This window comes from Pseudophryne corroboree, chromosome 1 (assembly GCF_028390025.1).
Source record: "Pseudophryne corroboree isolate aPseCor3 chromosome 1, aPseCor3.hap2, whole genome shotgun sequence".
Taxonomy (NCBI): Eukaryota; Metazoa; Chordata; class Amphibia; order Anura; family Myobatrachidae; genus Pseudophryne; species Pseudophryne corroboree.
This window is the reverse complement of record NC_086444.1, coordinates 909,271,704-909,297,447: the sequence shown is the minus strand read 5'-3', so window position 1 is coordinate 909,297,447 and position 25,744 is coordinate 909,271,704. Positions and strand designations below refer to the sequence as shown.

Below are 25,744 nucleotides of genomic sequence, written 5' to 3'. Positions count from 1 at the left end.
GAAACCATGAGCTGATGGGAGGCATCTCAAGCAATGCAGCTAGCAGCCAGATCTGCAGCTGCATTGGCAGGCAGGTAGGCTAAAGCAGATAGAGGCCGGGAGCTAAATACAAGCATCTCCGGCAATGTAACTAGCAGACAGCAGCAGGATCAGCAATGGAAGAAGTCCAACGGAGACAGAAACTAAAAAGATGACTCACCCAGCCAGCAGAAGGATGGCGCATGCGGCCGCCGTGGCAGGAAGGCCCCCAAGACTGAGGATCCGTTGGAGAGGATGCAGTCACCTGGCCCGGCACAGATCTCACAGAAGTCATTATCCAAGCACGCAGCGGGAGGCAGGTCCATAAACATCCACGGTCACTGCAGCAGCTGGAACTGGTCCCCAACCCAACATGTGTGGGCACTTCTGAAGATGTGACATGTGTCCTAAAGAATCCAGCCCGTGGTCTCACCATGGGAGCAGGTTGCGATCCACAGTCAACTGTTCTAGGATAGCTCAGCAGAGACCTCCAGCAGGGAGGGGGATCCCCAAAATTGACCAACTAGGGTGATCATGGAGCCGGGGATGGGATTCCCGGCCCATATCTGGGAAAAGGTTCATACTCAGGAATAATGCGCTGCCCAGGGCTATTCACCATATGTTGCTTTAAGACAAGCCTCAGAGAATTTCTTCTCTTTACTATTGTTAACTAGGCTCCAAACTCTGACACTGCTTGTAATTCCTAAATTAGTGACCATAACAGACACATGACGAAGTGTTAGTTACAAGTAATTAGGAAATCTTTATAATTATTTATAATATTCATTGCTGCCAATCCCCTTTCTTGTTTCAGTCATATAAAAGCTGTGTGTCGCAGATTTCAACAAAAATTGAAAATACCACTGTATTATGTTGAAATGGCAATTGACATTCATAGTCCTCATTCCATGCTCTTGCTGTTGCTCTTTGTCCCTAATGAAGAAGATCTCCTCCAATATGACCTTCCCCACAATACAAGTATAAATGTGTAAATATGTATAACAATATGCAGGTGAGGCATTTTCCTTGCACACAATAAACCACAACCATATGTTTTACATCCTTCCAAAGGGAAAATAAAGCATTCTTATAAATACCAAAGAGTGTATTTTTTCCTTTAATCTGGACCTTTAGAACAAGGAAAATGTGAGTGCTGATCCTATAATAAGATGTGAACTATTTGCCAAGCTGCATGCTGGTACATTAGTCTAAGTGTCTAGTGCCAAAATGAAGGATCAGAGCTATTTTAATAATTTCCAGTCTTTGGCATATTCAAAGAAATAAACTTATTAGTCACTGCCAGACTCTCTGCCTCAGATTGAACTTGTCAATATTGCTACAAATAAAAAGAAAATCTACTTTTTTATACCCCATATATGGAAGTAACAAACATGATAATATTTATGCATTAGCCTAAACTTTTTCAGATCTCAAGGAAATGTGGTATACGTGTGGGTCTGTGAATAACAACTTCTAAGTTTATATAGCACATTGAAAACAAACACTTGCATCATGCAAATCAGTTCTGTTTCTACATTATTTACCAACACTTGAGAAACTAAGGTACGTAAGTACAGCAATCTATGGCAGTAATTAGGGTGGTGAAGACTGTGCGTAGCACACAGCACATTGGCCCTGTGGGAGCAACCGCCAATATCCACCCATCCTCTGTGTTGTTCTCACTGCTGTGGACTCTTGTCTTCTAAACAGCTCAATAAATACAGCAGTAACAGAGACAACTGGGTCCTTCCTGGGTCATTCAAACGGTGTCATCCTGGGTCTGTTTCTCAGCGCCATCCCGTGGATTTTTATTTGCTCCGTGCACAGGCTTCATCTCAGGGGTCCTCTGACTGTATGACCAACAGAGAGCAGAGGCTCACTGGCACGGTTGAAGTGTTCTCTCCTGCTGGATGACTGTCTCGTCTCTGTCGCAGGACGATGGAGCAATTGTGGGGAGGGATCTTTACTTCGCCATCTAATTTCATTTACTCCCTCTCTTAACCAATATAAATAATATTAACTCCCCATGCCTGCTGTACATGTTAGTCGCCATGCCCATTCTTGTAAACCATACATTTCCCTCACCATTCTTAAAATCTGCCTATATTACTTTTCTCCTCCTTCTACATCAGCCTCCATATTTTTACCTCCTCTCTCTTGCCCTGTCCTCCTTTACCTGAATCTACTCTCCCTCCCCTATTCCTAGAACTACTCTTCTTTACTTCATTCATCTGCCTACTTCCATTAACCCCTCTCTCTTTAACAGCCAAGTAGTTTTAACTCTCCCCCATCTTCCTGGCTCATTTCCTTCATCCATTTTACCCTTGCCTCATGCCAACCCCCCCCCCCCCCCCCCAACTTTAAACTGAATGATGATGAAGAGGAATGAGGAGGAGGGGCTCTACTGTTGTGCTGTGTGTATAAGGGGCTCTGCTGTCTGGTGTAATCTGAATAACAGACACTAAAGTGTGGTCACATGTAATGTGTATAAGGGTCTCTACTGTGTATTGTGAAATGGTACTTTTCCGTGGCCGTGCCCCTTACCCAAGTCACAGCCCATTATTTTTGGAGCACGCCTGTGGTGTGCTCTCTCCCTGTTTTGAATATGGGGGAAGGACCCATCCTCTTTCTGGAAAAGGACACCAAAATGTCTTCTAACGGCACAGTATCCTTCAGTAACCAAACAGCAAGTAGCTTTCATTTGTCTTGTGCAATTTAGACAATTAAAGCAGCAGCAAAGTTTAGTGCACACTTCCACTTTTATCAATTTTACGGCAGAATATTGGTACAATGATTAGCATTGCAGTCTTGCAGCACTGGGGCCATGGGTTTAATTCCAACCAGGGCACTATCTGTGTGTACTATATAAATAAAGGTTAATTTAAAAAATGGTTAATTGAGCACTATTATATAATAACCATTGCCATTGTAGTTTCCTTTTTAGAATGTGAAAGAGTCATTCTTATCAAATACGTGTTTAGTGGATGATTCAGCAGACACTCTATTTTCTTTATTGCTCGCTGCCAGGACAAAGTTGGGCAGAAGAGTAGCCGAGAAAAGTCATTTCTATTTTAAATGTACAGGGCATTGGACAAGCCTTAAGGGGGGTACTCACGGAGCGATATTCTAAGCAATCTGACTAGATTGCTTAGAATTTGAGCATTATCGCTCCGTGTGTACCCCCTACAGCGATAGCGATGCGCAGCCCCGCGCATCGCTATCGCTGGTGCTAGATCTAGTGGGTAGCTTACTTCACCCGCTAGATCTAGCACACCCCCCTCACCCCGCACGCTCAGCACAGATCGCGCTGTGCTGAGCGGTGGGAGAGATGTGTGCTGAGCGGTTCGCTCAGCACACATATCTCCCACATCGGCCCGTCTATATGGGCCTTTAATTTTACATTTTAAAGATTGTGTTAATTCAGGAAATGAGGATGACAGATTATACCTCCAACTCTGGGGGTTGGACAAAACATTGACATTTAGATTGTCTACACCAGAATGATTACTTGTATTTGGCCAAATTTGTGCTAAGAACTTTACTTGGATAAATTGATTGTATGTGTTAGTATTAGGGATGCCAGGAACCCTTCTGTTCACCTGGTCGTGGTAGATGCACCCACTTTTTTGACCAAATTTGTGCTAAAAAGTTTACTTACATTCCATGTTAAATGTAAGTGTTTATTAAAAGAATTTTGACTATCAGTATTAAGTGCGTAGAGTGTGCACTTACATTTTTCTTTTTCCTGTGTGGCACAAGAAGCCTCAGCTTGGTAACACCACTTACTATGTTTAAAATAAGCTATTGTAAGTTGTTAATGTCAACAAGGGCAGGTCGTCAACAAGTCAAATGTCAACATTTACAATATCAATAGTGACATGCAGATGTGTCCTCTTACATCCTTGCTGCAGTCATGCTCAACAGCCCTTCAAATCGCGCCATGCCGTGGCGGTACTCATCTTTTTTGCGTATTTTGCAAATGCAATGTAATGCAATAGGAAGCACGAGCAGCTTCTTCTGATTAAAATGATATGCAGCATGCCTATATTCTGTGTGTAATTGGGGCTCTATCTGCATCCAAAACGAAACGTATGCAAACACAGTCGCAGTCACGCACAGAATATAATCAGCAGAAGCTGCTTGTGCTATTGCATTACATTGCGACTAAGACGCATTTTCCCGAGAAAAAATGCAAATAAAGATGCTCAGTGCTACAGAGTCACACAGCAGTCACGAGTAACATGTAGCGTGATTTGTAGCGCATGAAGCAAAGCTGTAAGAGGACACATCTGTAATGTCGACATTCGGCATGTCACACATGCGGTATTCCATTGACAAGGTAAATATACCTAAACTTAACCCTATCCGCAGCATGCATGTTGCTATTCTGTCATTGTTGAATGTCATGTCAATATTTAAACTTATCTGGAAAGTGTGCTGTTCATACAGTACGTTAGCTGGTTGTATTCTGACAAGACTTATTATGTGGTGAGTCTAACACATTACACAAAACAAGGCAGTCACAAAGTGTTCATCAGAAAATCCTTTCCAGCTGATAGAATTTCTGTTGAATAGACTTCTACAATTTCAGATAATTCCCTACAAATTGCAGCAGACTTGTTTAAGGCCTGAAAAACTAATTTATAGCATAGAGAAGCATGAGGTATGGAGAATGAATAGCGGAGACAAAGTAGACAGGTGTTTCCCTAAAAACCTCAGCATGGTTAGCACTAATAGTACAGGAAATTGATCTCCAGAGGCAGCAAATTGTTAGCATCTCTAATGCATTTTCAAATTCCTACTGTGCAAAATCAGCTTGTAAAAACAGGTCATTCCCAACAAGTGCCGTGTCTGGGTTCTTACACCGTTTCATTTCAGATGACTTTAATGAGAACTATGCTACATATTTTACCTCCCATCTGGTTCCTATTTGACAATGAAATATTTGTACTGCCCAACCTGTATACTTTTTGAGTGAAAAGAACAGATGTGTCTCCTTAGAACATGACAGTTTTTTCCCCCAGAAACAAAAATGAACTATTTATTAATCAAATCAGTAAAGGACATATCAGATTACTATTTCCAGTATATTTTGGAAATGTTAAATAATAGCTATTACGGGGATGTGACAAAAATTAGTCCACAATTACTTTCTCCCACGTTTTCTCATCAGCTCTTTAACTATCACTGAAGTCTGGCTACAGTGGGTGGGAAGGTTGGAAGGACAATCATATTTTGTGAATGGAGTAAAGCTAGTTTGCTGCAGTGCAAGCATGGTGTGGAACCAGGAGCAAGGCACAAAGAGGAGAACAAAAACAGCAAGTGTGAGGTGTAATAAGCTGTACCAATTAATTAGAAATGGCTGAGGGACTTGTAAGCTTTAGACGTAGAGAAACTACTGTCACAGGTGAAGTGGAGCTCTGCAATATGGATTGCGAGAGTGGGCTGAAACTTCAGTAGGATATGCACTTGAAATCTGAGTAAACTAAGTTTAGAACTGAAAGTTCGCTAACATGTCACAAAAAATACTTTATTGCATAGTAATAGTACAGTATGCAAACATTCAATGCGCAGAACTTCCGCTTACGATTATCACTATAAAGGTAGGTATATATTAAAACTCAGTCTTTGGCTAAACAAATAATATGGTAGCTTCCTTGCTGGGTAGAGCAGTAACTTGAACTATTTTCTTTCTAGACCACAAGCTGAAATCCTATGGGTTCTGTGCTGTATGCTAGACTATTCAAAAGTGGTAATTTCATCCAGAAACAAATTTCTCTTCTTGCTGTAAAGGTACTGGGACTAGAGAATGGTGAATAAGGTCACCAAGTCACTGGCAATTGGTCAAGTAGGCAAGTACTAGCAAGCTATAGTTGCATAGGTCTATCTCAAGCACACAGATGTACATCAGAACATTTGTGAGGATTTAAAAGGGTTGTAAATCCTTACTTTTGTAAAAGCTGATCACTGAATCTAACAGGGAACAGCTACTGAACTTTGAAAATGAAGGGGGCAATCTACCCTTTGAGTTACTGAAAGCAGCTTTCCTTTTTTCATAGTTCCACAAACACTCACTGTCTTGAACAGCGATAATTTTTGAATGTATGCATCCACGTTAACGGAGTAGTTTCTGTTGGATGAACCATTCTCAATATAACATGCCCTCTCTATTGCGAAACTATGAATACATCTAAAAATGAACACATGCTAAGATATACAATGATAAGCAATAACATTATGACCATCTGCCTAATATGCTATTACTTCTCCATGAACCCTCCAAAGTGTGTACTTTACAAGACCACTAAAGGTGTCCTGTGGGGATATGGTCGGGACCCTGGCAGTCAAAGTCCAGACACCAGAATCCCGGCACTGCTCGGAATGCTGGTGTTGGCATCCCGACCAAAACCACAATCATGGTGCTAGAATCCCGAACAAGGGTTTGCTGGGGCAGCAGACAAATAAGCCGCATTGGGGCGGCGGGAGGTTAGGTTAACCTGGGGGGGAGGGTTAGGGTTAAGCCCGGGAAAGGAAGGGTTAGGCTGCAGAGAGGTGGGGTTAGGTTTAGGCACCCACAGGGAGAGTTATGGTTAGGCTGAGGGGGGGTGTTAGGATTAGGGGAGTGAGTGTTACAGTTTAGGCACTACCAGGGAGGGTTAGGCTGCAGGGGGAGAAAGGGGGCATTAGGAGAAGGTGGGGGAGGGGGGGGGTATTGGGGGAAGGTAAGTATACTTACTTAGCCCCTGTTAGGATTCTGACCATCGGGATGCCGTGGATGGTCTTCTGACCGCCGGCATAGTATGCCCGACCTGTCCTATGGTATCTGGTACCATGAAGTTACCAGCAGATTCTTTAACTTCTGTAAGTTGCAAGATAAAGCTGTCTGACTTATTGCTCCAACGCACACTAACTACAGATACTCATTTGGATTGAGATCTGTTGAATATGTAAGTCAGGGCCACACCTTGGACTCGTCATCTTGATCCTCAAACCAATTTCAAACAATATGTATAGTGCAGCAGGTTGCATTATGCTGTTGAAAATGGATACATCCATCAGAGAATCCAATTGCTGTGAAAGAATGTACCTGGCTGCCAACAATGTTTAGGTAGGCAATACATGTCAAATTAATGTCCACATGAACGACATGACCCAGGATTTCCGACAGAACATTGGGGGTCATTCCGAGTTGTTCGCTCGTTGCCGATTTTCGCTATACTGCGATTAGTCGCTTACTGCGCATGCGCAAGGTACGCAGAGCGCATGTGCTTAGTTATTTTACACAAAAGTTAGGTATTTCACTCACGGCATAACAAAGCTTTTTCATCGCTGTGCTGATCGTAGTGTGATTGACAGGAAGTGGGTGTTTCTGGGCGGAAACTGGCCGTTTTATGGGAGTGTGCGGAAAAACGCAGGCGTTCGAGTTGCAAAACGCAGGAGTGGCTGGAGAAACGGGGGAGTGGCTGGGCAAACGCTGGGTGTGTTTGTGACGTCAAACCAGGAACGAAAAGGACCGAGCTGGTCGCAATGGCTGAGTAAGTCTGGAGCTACTCAGAAACTGCGGGGTAATCGTTACGAGAAAATTAGCTAAGCTTTCGTTCGCAATTCCGCTATACTAAGATACACGCCCAGTAGGCGGCAGCTTAGCGTGTGCAATGCTGCTAAAAGCAGCTAGCGAGCGAACAACTCGGAATCACCCCCATTGTCCAAAACATCACACTCACTTTACTGGCTTCTTTTCCTCTCACTATGCAGCCCCCTGTTACACTGGTGCAGCCAATGAGCACACATCAGATTGGCAGCAGATGCCTAACCACAAAGGGTTATTCATTTTTCAATAAACCAAAATTACAAAGTAGGTACAATAACAACGACAATGTATTGAAGCAGGGCTTAGTCAATTGGTACAGTACATTAGACATATTCTGTCTACGAGTAAAGTACCAACATGAAATAAAGAAGAAAAATTAAAATAGAATAAATATACAAAATCTGAAGGCTGATGGGAAGAGCCTTGGATTACAAAGGGTAGCTGCAACACTAAATAGACACCATCTGAATCACTGGATCAACATTGGTGAACTTGACTACTTGTGCTTTGAAAAGTAAGTCTGAAGCCAAATTGAAGCCACCCTGTATGTACATGTAATAAACATGTCGCTCTGCAGAAGTGAATAAGCTGTGTGGCTCCATTACAAAGTGAGGATGCTCCCCTACATAAAGTATATCTACCATTTGAATCACACTTAAATGTCTTTTCTCATAAGAAAACATCTTTTATTGCATAGTCGCCAAAATTTGTTGTAAACATAATAACATACCATGCTCTCGCTCTATTAAATACCTTGCCTGCTCCTCTGTCAAAAAAAGCAGCATAGCACAGTTATAGGAAACAGCACAAACAACACATCAAGTGGTAAACGTTTCACTGTGCCAGGTGAATGCAACTACACAAATTTGCAAACTGACAAATAATAATAGCAAATGACTTGCTTGGAAAGGCTACAAAATTCTAAGTGTGTAGGAGAAGTTTTAGTCCCATACCTTCCTCTCTCGACTGCCAAAGCATCAATTTCATCAAAGAAAAGAATTGCTGGTGAAACGGTTCTTGCTTTTCTGAATATCTAGGAAACAAAAACAATGCAACACATAAAAAAAAAGTCTAATTATGCCTTCAGTTGCTTTTATTTTTTTTTATATGCAAGTTGGCTGCAATATGGCTGAAATTCCGGTCAGCAACAGTAGCTTAGTCATCTGGTTTACACCAGGCACACGTCGCAGACACTTATGTTCCACTTGGGTACAAGGTGTAAAACAATTCATTAAATGTGTAATAAACACTTCACTATTACAGATCAACTTAAAAACTAATAAAAATTTATAATACAGCAAAATTTACATCTCGGATACACATTATTATGCCCAGTCTTTATATGTTCACAATTGCGCTTACTGGGCCTAATTCAGTAAGGATTGCAAATTCTGCTAATTAGCAGAATTTGCAATCCTTTGGATCCAGTGCTGGGGGCCGCCCATCACTGGGTAAGGCCGCACAGCATGCTGACCGGCGCCTTCCCCAGTTCAACAAGCAGAAATTGCGAACGCATCACAATTTGTGCTTGTTAGCAGAAACCTAAGATGGCTTCTGCCTGCACAGCTTAGCTGCACCCGCAGGAGTCCCGCCGCCATGTTCTTAATCGCAGTGGCTGCGTGTGACGCCATGCAGCCGAAGTGATCACGCCACCGACAGCACCCCCGTTTACGCCGCAGCACCCCCGTTTGTCCGGCTCCGCCCCAGCAATGCTCCATTTCCTCCCTGTAAATGAAGCGCTGCCACCCCCGGCCTCTGCCTGATTGACAGGCAGAGGCGATCACATTTTCTGCACTCCCCCAGCACAAAATGCGGGCACATGCGCCCGTATCTTTTTCAATGATTCCGTTTGGATCGCAAACTGCGATCCTACCTGAATTAGGATTACTGTATTGGGCCGATGTTAGAATGCCTATGTTCTGGCAATTCAAGCAGAAGTGACAGAATTACGCAAGTCTGCATTGGCGGCTGAATACTGTTCTGGACACATGCAGTGTAAAGTTATGCAAAAACATGCCAATTGGTATGGTCATACCTCCCAACATCCACGGGAGGTTAAAACGGGACCCTCTACACTGCGAAAAGGGGGCACAGCCTGTGGGAAAGAGGGCATGGCTTCACAGGGATGCATGCTCGCAGGCCACGCCTCCCATTTAAATCACAGTGGCGGCATGGCCAGCGCTCTGTGAGCTGCTGGCCATGCCCCCAGTCCCCAAAAAATGGGTCAGTCCCGCGGAAATCGGGACAGTTGGGAGGTATGGTATGGTACTGTACTTACTTTAAATCAGCCCCTTAATGTATGAGAAAGACTTTTTCAAGAAACAGCATGACTGACATAGCCACTGCAGATGCGTCCACATACACTTATCCTCAAATCGCACCAAACTGCCCCATTTATCGCGCCACAGACTTAGCTGCACCAAAACACCATTTGCTACTAAGCAAAGCTGAGGAAAAAGTATCACAATGAATAAAGAGGTAGCAAGATTGAGGAGAAAGTATACAGGGAAGGTCTGAGAATTCCTAGTAAACTACAGTATTTGTGAACTAAGGGCCTAATTCAGCAAAACTGATGGTTTGGCGATCTGCACAACTGTCGCAGTGCCTCCTAAGCTGCAGCATGATTGACATGCTGCTGCCTTTTGCAGGAGACGGCGGGCAGTGTTACAGAATATGAGGGGGGTAGGGGGTGTCAGCCCCGCATTCTGGGCGTGCCAAAGCCAGTGGCTGCATCCATGGATGCAGCTTCAGTGGGCCCGAAAACATCAACTACACAACCACCAAGTGTTACTCAGATGACTGATGATCACGTAGAAGATCCGATGCTGTGTCTTCGGACACAGCAGCAGATCACAAAAGCATGCAGTGGGCGTCTTTCTACTACAGATGCCTCCTACTGTTTTTAGATATTTTCACACAGCAGCTGCATCCAAAGAAGCAGCTGTTGTGCATTTAGCATCCATCTCTGAACCTGGCCCTAAGATCAGAATTGAGCCAGGCTTCTGGAGTCACATGGAGGAAAAGGGCTCGGTGTAGGAAGGCACATTTGTACATGTTGCTTTCCATTTAACAGAACATGAAAAGTGGGGCGGAAGTGGCTAAAACAAGGGCCCTCATTCCGAGTTGATCGCTCGCAAGGCGATTTCAGCAGAGTTACACACGCTAAGCCGCCGCCTACTGGGAGTGAATCTTAGCTTCTTAAAATTGCGACCGATGTATTCGCAATATTGCGATTACTAACTACTTAGCAGTTTCAGAGTAGCTTCAGACTTACTCGGCATCTGCGATCAGTTCAGTGCTTGTCGTTCCTGGTTTGACGTCATAAACACACCCAGCGTTCGCCCAGACACTCCTCCGTTTCTCCGGCCACTCCTGCGTTTTTTCCGGAAACGGTAGCGTTTTTAACCACACGCCCCTGAAACGCCGTGTTTCCGCCCAGTAACACCCATTTCCTGTCAATCACATTACGATCGCCGGAGCGAAGAAAAAGCCGTGAGTAAAAATACTATCTTCATTGTTAAATTACTTGGCGCAGTCGCAGTGCGAATATTGCGCATGCGTACTAAGCGGAATTTTACTGCGATGCGATGAAATATACCGAGCGAACGACTCGGAATGAGGGCCAATATACACTCCTGAGAGTAATTGCCTGAAGGCCTCTGGTGAAACAAGTAGCAAATTTTGTACCATATAAAAGTTACAATTAGAACGACAAATGTATATTATACCTAAAAAACATTACTTCTAATTTATAACATGTTATGTTATAAACTCTCCAACTGTCTGCTTAAGAAATGTTTTCGTGCAAACTCTATTTACTTCTTTGAAAGTTAGCTGACTTTTTATTTAAACATGAATCATTTTAATTAATAAGTATGTTCTGACTGCAGTAAAAATGAATGCCATGTTCTTAGATTATGGTACCACCACAAAGAAGCCTGAATTTAATTATTTCTGGATTCCATTTATAACAATAGCTTGGCAGTATTTTAGTTTTGCACATAAAAAAGCACAAATATGTTGTTGTTTTTGTCTAACATGAAGGAGATTTAAAAAAAAAGCAAATATTTTAAAAAAGGTCATAATAAGAAAGATGTTGCAACAAAACATAACAAATGTTCTTTTATGTTAGCCTTTTCTTACTGTACCTATTTATACGTTCCACAGGCTGAACAGAAAGTGGGCAAATAAAACGTACAATTAAACAATCAACATAACCAAGCTTACAAGCTAAAGGAAATATAAGGAGTTGGACAATACATACAGCGGACCAGATATAACTATATAGATAGTTGGATGGACAGATACTGTGGAAATGGGATACAATGAACAGAAGTCAATACCAAAAAGTACACAGAACACAACATATAGACCGCAATCTATAGAGTAACTGTGAGAACATGAAAATGAGTAAGAAGATCTCAGCAGCAATAAATGCATTCATCCCAAAAAGTTATTACTTATTGTCTAGACTAGAGACTCACAGCTCAAATCCACTGGAAGATCATCCATGAGGAGTCATACCAAGAAGTAATCTTGAAACAGGAAATAAATACACTGGGAGTGGCAGTGAGCATATATTTTAAATTTATCAAAGATTCCATTCTGAAGACGGCAATTAAGTTGTTCTTAAAAATTAATATTGTCGGAGGTCTGTCATGATTTCATATTTGCTGGAAACTTTTTCTGTCCACTGCCTAAATATTGTAATTCATTTTTTACTACCCTTTAGGCATTCTAAGTGAATAAAGAGTTATGTCCAGCAGAGCCCATTCATTTTTAAATATAGGAGGGGGCAGATCAGATGGATAGTGAGCCTGATCCAGCGTACAATAGACTGCTTCGAAGCAGGGCATCCAATTTTTTGGGGATCATAAAGAACGAATAGCGAGTCCGATTTTCTATGACGAGCTGTTCTCCTCACATAGACCTTCAAAGCCCTTACGACATCCAAAGACTTTGAAGTAGCAGAGGCGTACGTAAAAGCCGTAACCACAATAGGTTGGTTGATGTGAAACGCGGACATCACCTTAGAAAAAAAATGGCTGACGAGTCCTGAGTTCAGCTCTGTCCTCATGAAAAATCAATTAGGGGGCTCTTGTAAGACAACGCCTCCAGTTCCGACACACGTCTTGCTGAAGCCAATGCCAACAGTGTGACGGTCTTCCACGTAAGGTACTTTACATCCACTTCCTGTAATGGTTCAAATCAGTCCGATTGGAGGAACTGCAAAACCAAATTGAGATCCCAAGGTGTTGTAGAAGGCACAAAGGGAGGATGGATGTGAAGAACACCTTTCAAGAACGGCTGGACCTCAGGGATAGAAGCCCTTTGTCTTCTGAAAGAAAATGGACAAGGCCGAATCTGAACTTTAATGGAGTCTAGGCGTAGCCCACGTCAACTCCCGACTGCAGAAAAAGCAGGAAACGTCCCAGATGAAATTCCATAGCAGAATATTGTCTGCTCTCACACCAAGAGACATATTTCTACCAGATACGATAGTAATGCTTAGACGTTACCCCCTTTCTGGATGGATCATAGTCAGGATGACCTTGTCAGGAATCCCTCTCCTGGCTAGAATCAGCCATTCAACTTCCATGCCGTTAAACGTAGCCATGGTAAGTCTTGATAGACAAACGGTCCCTGTTGCAGAAGATCCCCTCGAAAAGGCAGAGGCCACACATCTTCGCTTAGCATCTCCAGAAGATCTGCATACCACGCCCTTCTTGGCCAGTCCGGAGCAATGAGTATCGCCTGAACCTTTTCCCTTTTTATTCTTTTCAGAATTCTTGGGATCACAGGAATGGGAGGAAACAAGTACACCAGCTGGTAGACCCACGGAGTTGTCAGAGTGTCTACCGCTAATGCCTGTGGATCCCTCGACCTGGAACAATACTGCTTGAGCTTCTTGTTGAGTCGAGAGGCCATCATGTCGATTTGTGGATACCCCCACTGGAACAACGCCGGATGGAGGCCCCAATCCCCCGGGTGCAGATCATGTCTGCAGAGGAAGTCTACTTCCCAGTTGTCTACCGCCAACACCATAACGGCGTGTCTTTCCGCCCAGAGGAAAATTCTTGACACCTCTGACATTGCGGCTCTGCTTCTTGTTCCGCCCTGTCGGTTTATGTACATTACCGCCGTAACATTGTCCGACTGGACCTGAATGGCCTGGTACTGAAGAAGAGATGAGGCCTGCAGAAGGGCGTTGTAGATAGCCGTTAGTTCCAGGATGTTTATTGGAAGGACGACTTCATGACTTGAACATCTTCCCTGAAACTGCACCCCCGGGGTGAATGCTCCCCAACCTCTGAGGCATGCATCTGTGGTTAGCAGAATCAAATTCTGAATCCCGAACCTCCAACCCTCGACTAGGTGAGAAATCTGTAGCCACCACAGGAGGGAGATCCTGGCTTTTGGTGACAGACGAATCATCTGGTGCATGTAAAGATGTGATCCGGACCATTTACCCAACAGATCCAGCTGGAAAGGTCTCGCATGAAACCTTCTATACTGAACTGCTACATAAGAAGCCATAATTTTCCCCAGAAGGCATATGCAGAGATGTACTGAGATCCGGGTCGGCTTCAAGACAGCCAGAACCATCGACTGGATTACCAATGCCTTTTCCAAGGGAAGGAATACTTTCTGAGATTCTGTGTCCAGTATCATTCCCAGGAACTGAAGCCTCTGCGTTGGTTCTAGGTGAGATTTTGGCAGGTTCAGAATCCACTCATGATCCAGGAGTAGTCTGGCTGAGAGGGCAATGTTCTCCAACAGCTGTTCCCTGGATTGTGCCTTTATCAGAAGATCGTCCAAGGATGGAACTATGGCCCTCATTCCGAGTTGTTCGCTCGGTATTTTTCATCGCATCGCAATGAAAATCCGCTTAGTACGCATGCGCAATGTTCGCACTGCGACTGCGCCAAGTAACTTTGCTATGTAGAAAGTAATTTTACTCACGGCTTTTTCATCGCTCCGGCGATCGTAATGTGATTGACAGGAAATGGGTGTTACTGGGCGGAAACACGGCGTTTCAGGGGCGTGTGGCTGAAAACGCTACCGTTTCCGGAAAAAACGCAGGAGTGGCCGGAGAAACGGTGGGAGTGCCTGGGCGAACGCTGGGTGTGTTTGTGACGTCAACCAGGAACGACAAGCACTGAACTGATCGCACAGGCAGAGTAAGTCTGAAGCTACTCTGAAACTGCTAAGTAGTTAGTAATCGCAATATTGCGAATACATCGGTCGCAATTTTAAGAAGCTAAGATTCACTCCCAGTAGGCGGCGGCTTAGCGTGTGTAACTCTGCTAAATTCGCCTTGCGACCGATCAACTCGGAATGAGGGCCTATGTTCACTCTCTGTCTGCGGCGCAACATCATCATCCCCGCCATCACTTTGGTGAACACCCTCGGTGCCGTGGAGAGACCAAATGGCAGCGCCTGAAACTGGTAGTAGCAGTCCTGCAGTGCAAACCGTAGATAAGCCTGATGATGCGGCCAGATCGGAATGTGAAGGTAAACATCCTTGACATCCAGAGATGCTAGGAATTCCCCGTCCTCCAGACCTAAGATTACCGCTCTCAAAGACTGCATCTTGAATTTGAACACACGTAAGTACGGGTTCAATGACTTGAGGTTCAGAATCGGTCTTACCGAACCGTACAGTTTTGGTACCACAAACAAGTTGGAATAGTAACCCTTGTTGTGTAGGTGAGGTGGATCTGGAATAATGACCTGGTTCTGTAACAGTTTTTGAATGGCGTCGTGTAAGTTTACTCTCGCCTCTTCTGAAACTGGTAAGCCTGATTTGAAGAATCTGTGAGGTGGGAGCTCCTGGAACTCCAGTCTGTAACCCTGGGATATAAGGCCTATGACCCAGGGATCCTGGCATGAACCTGTCCAGATGTGACTGAAGAATTTTAGCTGGGCTCCCACCCTCATGTCTTCAGGGCATCGCGGTCCACCGTCATGCGGAAGGTTTTGAGGAAGCAGAGCCTGAGCCCTGTTCCTGTGAACCAGCAGTTGCTGGTTTGCGTGGTTAACCACTAGCACCTCTGGCGGCGGTACAAGAACCTCTGGCCATGCCCCTAAATTTGGTAGTCCAAAAGGACTGAAGATTAGGTCCTGAGTAGGCCTTCCTTGCTGGCAGAGCTGCAAAAGGTGGACTTACCCGCAGTAGCTCGGGAGATCCATTTGTCGAGTTCATCTCCAAATAAGGCCTCTCCTATGAAAGGAAGGTCTTCCACTCCTATCCAGGAGTCCGCGTCAGCAGTCCACTGACATAGCCATAATCCTCTGCGTGCTGACACTGCCATTGGTATAGTGCGTGCATTAAGCAAACCTATTTCTTTTATGGCTTCCACCATAAAATTCACAAAGTCTTGTATATATTGCAGGAGCAAAACAATTTCCTCTTGAGGTAAGGTGCCTAATCCCTCAAGTAAATTACCTGACCATTTAGTAATGGCTCTTGCAATCCACCCACATGCTATAGTGGTTCTCTGGGCCACCCCGGCAGCAGTATACAAAGATTTTAGTGTAGTCTCAGTCTTAACAAAAAAAAGGGGAAACACAGACAGCGCTAGCAGATTTCTTATTAAAATACTAATTTATTAATTAATCTATTATCATTCATTCTTATCTCTAAATAAACAACATTTTCATCTCTAAAGCTAATTGCATGCAATTATAAACGCATTTATATCTAAAATAATGGCCTAATAAAAACAATCACAACATAATTAGTGATAATCCTCTGCTCTCTGGAACCAATTAATACTCCCTTACTACACAGAGCATCAACTATAATCAATCACCTCACACTATTTCACTTGGATGTTATGAATGTAACAACTTAATGTTTACTTCAATGATATAAAGTATACCAACTATAATTCAGATGTTAGAATGTCTCTATTCCACTCAAAATAGGGGTTTGATACTTCATTGACACTTTTGTAGCAAAAAAGTCACTTGTTTAGAACCAAGTTGTAAATTGATACTATTTGCTTCCAGCAGTTCATATAACGTGAGGATGTTCAAATAGCTGTTTCCTTTCTCCTGTGGAATCAATGCTGAATTCATGCACAACCACAGTCGGTTAGTAATTGATTAGTTGGTTAGACATGCATGCATAGACTAACTTATCTTAAAGCAGCGGAGTTGATATAGTGTCCCGGCAGACTTTTAAAACATGGCCATGTTAAAATCCCGTCTTTACCGCAATCACTACTGGGTTTAGTTTTACCATGCTCCCGGCTTCTGGTGCCCAATACCTTTAAACAAAGCCTTCTCCGGAGATCATAGATTTCTTCCCAGTATAACGATCGTCTCGCAGTGTGGTGATCACAGGTATGACGGATAGAAAAGACGCGTTTCTCCGCCTATCGGCATCGGCGGCTTCCTCAGCCAGATGTTTCAAGTTTACCGCTCTGCTCTCTTTTATCCCTGAAGTCTCTCATGTGCGTCTGCGCGCATTGCCTGCGCTTCAAGCCTCACTTTGCAATCATCCAGTGTAATTTAATAATCAGATTTTAAGGAATAATTTCAATAAATAATTAGACTCCATCTAGTAATTCATATTACCATACATTAGCCAGAATAAAATTATCTATCAATCATTAACCCCCCCCCCCAAAAAAAAAAAAAAAAACAACAACCTATTTTTAAACCTTTACCTTTAGGCCACCCTTTCATATTTTTGTTTTTAATTACATTTCATTCAAATGCTAACGTATATTGATCTTATATCATAACCTCATACCCCATTTCAGAAGCAAACATCAAATGACCCAAACCTATGATTTGCCCTATATACTTATCTAATATGGTTCAGTTCCACCGTGTCATTTAGGCCATCAGGGCACAATGTTCCTAGCCTAAATATCCAAACTGCCTCTCTCCGACAGAGGGTATTAAACATGTTGCCCCCACGTGTAGTAGTCTTAATTTGTTCGATCCCAGTAATTCTTATGTTACTGGGTGAATATAGATCACATTGTGCACTGTGGTTGGACAGGGGATGCGTTCTTATATTTTTATTCATATTCCTCCGACGCTCCATAAATCTTGTATGAAGCATTCTCAAATACTTCTGGATTTGAGCAATTACGTTTTATTCTAATAAATTGCCCCTTCGGAATATTAACCTTCCAACCTCAACAGAAACATATATAAAACCAGTGGATCAGAGTAGATATTTAGACTTTAAAAGTTCACATGCGAAGGTCTGGAAGGTTAATATTCCGAAGGGACAAATTATTAGAATAAAACGTAATTGCTCAAATCCAGAAGTATTTGAGAAACAAGCGGGTTTAGTTTTTAATTCTTTTCTGAAACAGGGTTACCCCAAGGAAATTCTACAAAAAGCATTAAGTGAAGTGGAATCTATGGAGAGAGACGAACTGCTATGTATGGAGAGAGATAATCCAAGATATAAGTCAAAAAAGGGGGTTAATGAGGATAGGTCATCTCTATTCATAACGAAATATAATAACTATTCATCAGATATTAAAAAGATAATTAAAAAGAACTCAGAACTTTTGAAGCTTGATACAGTGCTTAACAAAACAGTTAATCTTGATGGGAAAGTAGTGTTCAGGAAATCGGATAATTTAAAACAAAAATTAACAAAGAGCCATTTTAATCAAAGGAGAATAGAGGGTGGACAGATGGATAATACCTGGATACCAAGTAGACCACTAGGCTTCCATAAATGTGGGAACCCTACATGTAACACGTGTGCACACACAAGTAGAAAGGTAGTCGATTTTTGTTCTAATCAAAAGGGGAGAAATTCCTAATAAATTTTTTTATCAACTGTAGGTCAAAATTTGTGATCTACATTGTGCAGTGTGGTTGTGGGAAGCAATATGTGGGACGTACAACCCGTATGCTTCATACAAGATTTATGGAGCATCGGAGGAATATGAATAAAAATATAAGAACGCATCCCCTGTCCAACCACACTGCACAATGTGATCTATATTCACCCAGTAACATAAGAATTACTGGGATCGAACAAATTAAGACTACTACACGTGGGGGCGACAGGTTTAATACCCTCTGTCGGAGAGAGGCATTTTGGATATTTAGGCTAGGAACATTGTGCCCTGATGGCCTAAATGACACGGTGGAACTAAACCATATTAGATAAGTACATAGGGCAAATCATAGGTTTGGGTCATTTGATGTTTGCTTCTGAAATGGGGTATAAGGTTATGATATAAGATCAATATACGTTAGCATTTGAATGAAATGTAATTAAAAACAAAAATATGAAAGGGTGGCCTAAAGGTAAAGGTTTAAAAATAGGTTTTAGGGGTTGGGGGGGGGGGGGGGGGGGGTTAATGATTGATAGATAATTTTATTCTGGCTAATGTATGGTAATATGAATTACTGGATGGAGTATAATTATTTATTGAAATTATTCCTTAAAAAACTGATTATTAAATTACACTGGATGTTTTAAAATTGTATTTAATATCAATCTGGAGTGTAATAAGGTTTTAATATCTGCCTTGACTAAATGTATTAATGTAGGGTTACATAATAGTTGGATGTATTTCTATTATATATGGATATGTATACACCCAAGTAAGAATGAGGGTGATAGGCTGCCATATACTGTGCAACAACAGGGAGCCTTAGAAGCTCTATATATAAATAAATATATGTTCCAAGAAAAAATACTAGGTTCTCTAAGGGTTAATTGATGTAAACTTCGCTCTGTTTACTGAAAGATTACTATATTACACTATTACTGTTTTATGTATTTTGAAGGTTTAAACATATAGTAATGATAGAGGTATTACCTATGGAGATAATTAAATTATATCTGTGTACGCTGAAGCCTATTAGTTTGTGGTTACTAATTGATTACATAGGAGGCTGTTAATAATAAAAGTAGAGGAGAAGGTGCCTTTATATAATTGTTGGCCGCTGAGGATGTGACCAACCGATGATTGCAAAGTGAGGCTTGAAGCGCAGGCAATGCGCACAGACGCACATGAGAGACTTCAGGGATAAAAGAGAGCAGAGCGGTAAACTTGAAACATCTGACTGAGGAAGCCGCCGATGCCGATAGGCGGAGAAACGCGTCTTTTCTATCCGTCATACCTGTGATCACCACACTGCGAGATGATTGTTATACTGGGAAGAAATCTATGATCTCCGGAGAAGGCTTTGTTTAAAGGTATTGGGCACCAGAAGCCGGGAGCATGGTAAAACTAAACCCAGTAGTGATTGCGGTAAAGACGGGATTTTAACATGGTCATGTTTTAAAAGTCTGCCGGAACACTATATCAACTCCGCTGCTTTAAGATAAGTTAGTCTATGCATGCATGTCTAACCAACTAATCAATTACTAACCGACTGTGGTTGTGCATGAATTCAGCATTGATTCCACAGGAGAAAGGAAACAGCTATTTGAACATCCTCACGTTATATGAACTGCTGGAAGCAAATAGTATCAATTTACAACTTGGTTCTAAACAAGTGACTTTTTTGCTACAAAAGTGTCAATGAAGTATCAAACCCCTATTTTGAGTGGAATAGAGACATTCTAACATCTGAATTATAGTTGGTATACTTTATATCATTAAAGTAAACATTAAGTTGTTACATTCATAACATCCAAGTGAAATAGTGTGAGGTGATTGATTATAGTTGATGCTCTGTGTAGTAAGGGAGTATTACTTGGTTCCAGAGAGCAGAGGATTATCACTAATTATGTTGTGATTGTTTTTATTAGGCCATTATTTTAGATATAAATACGTTTATAATTGCATGCAATTAGCTTTAGAGATGAAAATGTTGTTTATTTAGAGATAAGAATGAATGATAATAGATTAATTAATAAATTAGTATTTTACTAAGAAATCTGCTAGCGCTGTCTGTGTTTCCCCTTTTTTTTGTGATAACTATTTCTGTCAGGGGGTGGAGAGGTCCCCCTGTTTTACAGTGAGCTGCATGCAGATTCTTTTCTTGGGACATATACGTGTATTTTAATTAGATCTAATTATTTGGTTAGCGCCAGGGGGCTGCTTTATTGTAGGTGCTTTGTTCTTGTAGTCTCAGTCTTGCGATCAGTCGCATCTTTTAGGGAGGCTGCACCAGGCACAGGTAGTACAATTGTACGTGAGAGCCTGGAGACTGATGCATCCACTATCGGTGGATTTTCCCATTTTTTCCTATCCTCAGGAGGTAAAGGGAAAGATAAAGGATGACTGGGAATTTTACATTTCTTATCTGGATTAACCCACGGTTCTTCAAACAGGGTATTTAGTTCCTTTGATACAGGAAAAGTGGATGAGGATTTTTTCTTAATATTAAAAGTAAGATTCCTCACTCTCCTCTGTCACCTTATCATGGATATTTAGAACTTCTCTGATAGCATCTATGAGAGCTTCTACACCAGGCATGTCCAAACTGCGGCCCTCCAGCTGTTCAGAAACTATACATCCCATCATGCCCTAACACAGCTTTAGCATTCTGACAGCAAAACTGTGTCAGGGCATGCTGGGATATGTAGTTTCACAACAGCTGGAGGGCCGCAGTTTGGACATGCCTGCTCTACACCCTGTGACAGAGTACCCTCCCCTACCTCTGTGTCCACCTCACCTTCCTCAATTTCTGACTCTTCATCATCATGCAGTATATGGGACAAGGTAAATTTTTGCGGATCAAATGGTAGAGACGCTGGTCTGGGTAATGAGTCCTTTTTTATAAACTCATCCATAGACTGCCTTATGGATAAATTATGGACAATTTTGTAGAAATGGTGGAAATCATTCCACCAATGCTGGTTCTGCCCCACTAGCCTGGTAAGGGACAATACACTGAGTACACACTAGTGAACCCCCTGGAGAAGAGGAACACTGTGCCTTACATGAAACACACTCTCTGCCTGACATACTGCAGCAGTGACAGCACACCCAGAGGAAAAGGTTAAAAGCACAATTAACCCACAAAGCGCCCTTCCAGAGAGACACAGAGAGAGTATGGAACCAGCACACGGCGCCCTTATCGCTAATGCCAAGCTTAGCCAGGTCGCAGACTAATTACCTAGATTAGGGGATTTAGTACACTAGGCGCCCCCCCCCCCCCCCCCCCTGCTATGATCCCATGGTATCGCTGAGGTAAACTAGAGGCTTTCCGGAGGAGCTGCACGTCCCTGTCAGTCAGCGTCTTTGTCAGCTGCAGTAGGGGAAACGGCGCTTTTGAGCTGCTGGGTTCGCTCATAGTGAAGCCCCGCCCCTTCAATGGCGTGCAGTCCTCCCCATCTTCTTTATACTGGCTTATGTGTCTGGGTGCATAAAAACGCTCGCTGTGGTGGGGCTTGCAAATACTTCCCTCAGGAGCTAGCGTCCAGTCAGCGGGGAACGGAACCATTAACCCTTAGTGGGGTTGGGCCCGCCATCCCCTCCCAAGTCCCACGAAGCAGGCAGGCTGGTGCCATCCAGGCCTGCCTTAAAATAACAAACTTAGAAAATAAATGCAGAAAACTCTTCAGGAGCTTCCATAGACGTGACCAGCTCCTCCGGGCACATTTTCTAAACTGAGTCTGGTAGGAGGGGCATAGAGGGAGGAGCCAGCACACACAAACAAACTTCTATAGTGTCCATGGCTCCTAGTGGACCAGTCTATACCCCCATGGGACTAAATGGATTCCCAGTATTTCCTAGGACGTAAGAGAAAGTAAATGAAAAAAGTAATCTTGTATTTATACTGTACACATTTTACTGATGCTTTATAACATGCTTTATAACAACAGTTACACTAACCTCTCGAACAGCTCTTTCTGATTCACCAACATATTTGTTCATCAGCTCTGGGCCCTAAAAATGAATAGATGTTAAGTAAATGCTTACATGAAATTGTGACAAGAAAAATAATCTACATTTTCAGAGAACTCTTTTGTCCCAGCATATTTGTTCATTTTGCCCTAGGATATTATTATTATTATTATTTATTATTATCCTTTATTTATATGGCGCCACAAGGGTTCCGCAGCGCCCAATTACAGAGTACATAAACAAATAATCAAGCAGGAAAACAGCAACTTACAGTTGACAATATAGGACAAGTACAGGGTAAATAAACATAGCTACATCAGCAGATGACACTGGAATAAGTATCAGGTGGCAGAAGACTGCTGGATTTGGTGCAGTTGAATATTATTAAAGTAAGAAAAGGATAAGCACACGAGGGAAGAGAGCCCTGCTCGTGAGAGCTTACATTCTAAAGGGGAGGGTAGACAGACAGGGGTGAGACAGATGGGGTACATAGAGAGCGTGGAACAGAGGTTTAGGATGAGATTTGGCTGGGTTTGGTGAAGAAGTGGGTCTTGAGAGCTCGTTTGAAGTTTTGTAGAGAGGTGGAGAGTCTGAGGGGGAGAGGTAGGGAATTCCAGAGAAGTGGTGCAGCACGGGAAAAATCTTGGAGGTAGGAGTTGGAGGATGTAATCCGTAGGCAGGAGAGTCGACGTGCATTAGCAGAGCGAAGAGGACAGGTGGGAGTGTAAAGGGAGATAAGGTCAGAGATGTAGATGGGAGAGGAGTGGGTGAGGGCTTTGTAAGCAAGTGTGAGAAGCATGAAATGGATTCTGAAAGGGAAGGGGAGCCAGTGAAGGTCTAGTAAGAGAGGAGAGGTGGACGTAGTGCGTTTGGTGAGGAAGATGAGCCGGGCAGCAGCATTGAGTATAGATTGGAGTGGAGAGAGGTATTTGTCAGGAATGCCAGTTAGGAGGAGATTACAGTAGTCCAGTCTGGAGATGACCAGTGAGTGGATAAGAGTCTTAGTAGCATCCTGGGTCAGAAAGGGTCTGATCCTGGAAATATTTTTTAGATGAAAACGGCAGGTTTGTGAGAGGTGCTGAATGTGTGGTTTGAAGGAGAGGGAGAAGTCAAGGATTACTCCAAGACAGCGCACTTGGGGGCTAGAGGAGATAGTAGTGCCATCAATAGATAATGAGATTGTAGGAGGTGAGGTTATGCGGGAGGGAGGGAAGATGATCAGCTCGGTCTTAGACATGTTAAGTATAAGAAAGCGCTGGGACATCCAGGAAAAGGTAGCAGAGAGACAGTTGGAGATACGAGTGAGGAGAGCAGGGGAGAGGTCTGGAGAGGAAAGATAGATTTGGGTGTCATCAGCATAGAGATGATATTGGAAACCAAAAGAACTAATGAGCTTACCTAGTGAGGACGTGTAGAGAGAGAAGAGTAGAGGACCAAGGACAGAACCTTGGGGTACCCCTACAGTTAGTGGAAGTGAGGGGGAGGTAGAGTCATAAGAGGAGACAGAGAATGAACGGTCAGAAAGGTAGGCGGACAACCAAGAAAGGGCAGTGTCACGCAGACCAATGGAGTGAAGGATTTGCAGTAGGAGAGGATGGTCCACAGTGTCAAAAGCAGCAGAGAGATCCAGTAGAATAAGTAGAGAGTAGTGTCCCTTAGATTTAGCAGCATGGAGGTCATTGCATACTTTTGTAAGGGCAGTTTCAGTGGAGTGGAGAGGACGGAAGCCAGACTGGAATGGGTCAAGCAGTGAGTGTGAGAATAGAAAGGAAGTAAGGCGGTTGTAGACAATACGCTCAAGGAGTTTGGAGGCAAAAGGGAGGAGAGAGATGGGTCGATAGTTGGAGAGAGTGTTTGGATCAAGGGTAGGTTTTTTAAGAATAGGAGAGATGAGTGCATGCTTGAAGGCAGAGGGGACAGTGCCTGATGAGAGGGAGAGATTGAGAAGGTGGGAAAGATGGGAACAAGCAGAAGGAGAGAGGTAGCGGAGGAGGCGGGAGGGGATAGGGTCAAGTGGGGAGGTGGTGAGGGGACAGGAACGAATGAGGGCCATGACTTCCTCTCCAGATGCATGGGAGAAAGATGTCAGAGTTGGGGCGAGGGATGGGGAGGGTTGGTAAGGGATGGGAGAAGGCTGGTTACTGATGGTCTGGTGTGATGTGATGTCCTGACGTATGGAGTCAATTTTTGATGTGAAGTAAGTGGCAAAGTCAAGAGCAGAGAGTGAGGAAAGGAGACGAGGTGGAGGTGGGCAGAGGAGTGAGTTGAGAGTGGTAAAGAGGCGCCGGGGGTTGGAAGACTGGGAGGAGATGAGGTTCTTGAAGTATGACTGTTTAGCAAGAGAAAGGGCAGCACTGAAGGATGAGAGCATAAGTTTGAAATGGAGAAAGTCTGCCTTAGAGCGTGATTTCCTCCAGTGTCGCTCAGCAGTACGTGAGCATTTTTGCAGATATCTGGTGCATTTGGTGTGCCAGGGTTGAGGTGTAATTTGCGAGGGTGAATAGTGGTTGGTGGAGCAACAGAGTCAAGAGCAGAAGTAAGGGATGCATTGTATGTGGAAGTGGCTTGTTCAGGGCATGAGAGAGAGAGAATAGGAGAGAGAAGTGAGTCAAATAAGGAGGAAAGGAATGTGGTGTCAATAGCTTCAATGTTACGCTTAGTGATGGTAGCCTTAGGAGGTAGAGATGGGGAAGTCGAGAGAGATAGGTTAAAGGAGAGCAGGTGGTGGTCAGAGAGGGGAAATGGGGAGTTGGAAAAATCAGAAATATCACAGCGGTGAGTGAAGACCAGATCCAGTGAGCTCCCATTCACATGGGAGGGTGAGGAGGTCCACTGGGAGAGACCAAGTGAAGAGGTGAGGTTAAGGAGTTTAGAGGCAGGGCATTGTGTGGGGATGTCAATAGGGATGTTGAAATCACCTAGGATAATGGAGGGAATGTCAGAAGAGAGGAAGTGAGGAAGCCAAGTTGTCGATGAATTTGGAAGCAGTGCCAGGGGGGCGGTAAATGACAGCTACTCTAAGATGTACTGGTTGGAAGAGGCGTATAGTATGGACCTCAAATGTAGAGAATGTAAGGGATGGTTCTGGTGGTATGAGTTGGTAGGAGTAACTAGAAGGTAAAAGGACCCCAACACCACCCCCATGGCGACCCCCATATGACAACAGATAAACTCACTTTCATTCATTGCATCCAATAATATCCACAGAATATATCTATTGTTGCATCTATAACAAACATTCCTGTAAAAAACAACATGTTTTTAAAAGTGGAGATCCATTTAAAAATAGGATTTTAATACCTACCGGTAAATCCTTTTCTCTTAGTCCGTAGAGGATGCT

At 43.2% G+C, this 25,744-nt stretch overlaps 1 protein-coding gene across 5 annotated transcripts in view; it reads right to left on the bottom strand.

The window, feature by feature from the left end:
- The window catches only part of AFG2A (AFG2 AAA ATPase homolog A), a 963,796-nt gene that overhangs the window by 618,743 nt on the left and 319,309 nt on the right, over positions 1-25,744 (bottom strand). For 4 of the 5 annotated variants that reach the window (XM_063920291.1, XM_063920294.1, XM_063920295.1 and 1 more), the window contains exons 12-13: positions 22,393-22,446; positions 8,563-8,642 (exon numbers count right to left, since the gene is read on the bottom strand). In XM_063920291.1, coding sequence (XP_063776361.1) covers positions 8,563-8,642; positions 22,393-22,446 — 134 coding nt within the window. The remainder of the gene's footprint in view (positions 1-8,562; positions 8,643-22,392; positions 22,447-25,744) is intronic. The other variant, XM_063920292.1, reaches the window with a different exon arrangement.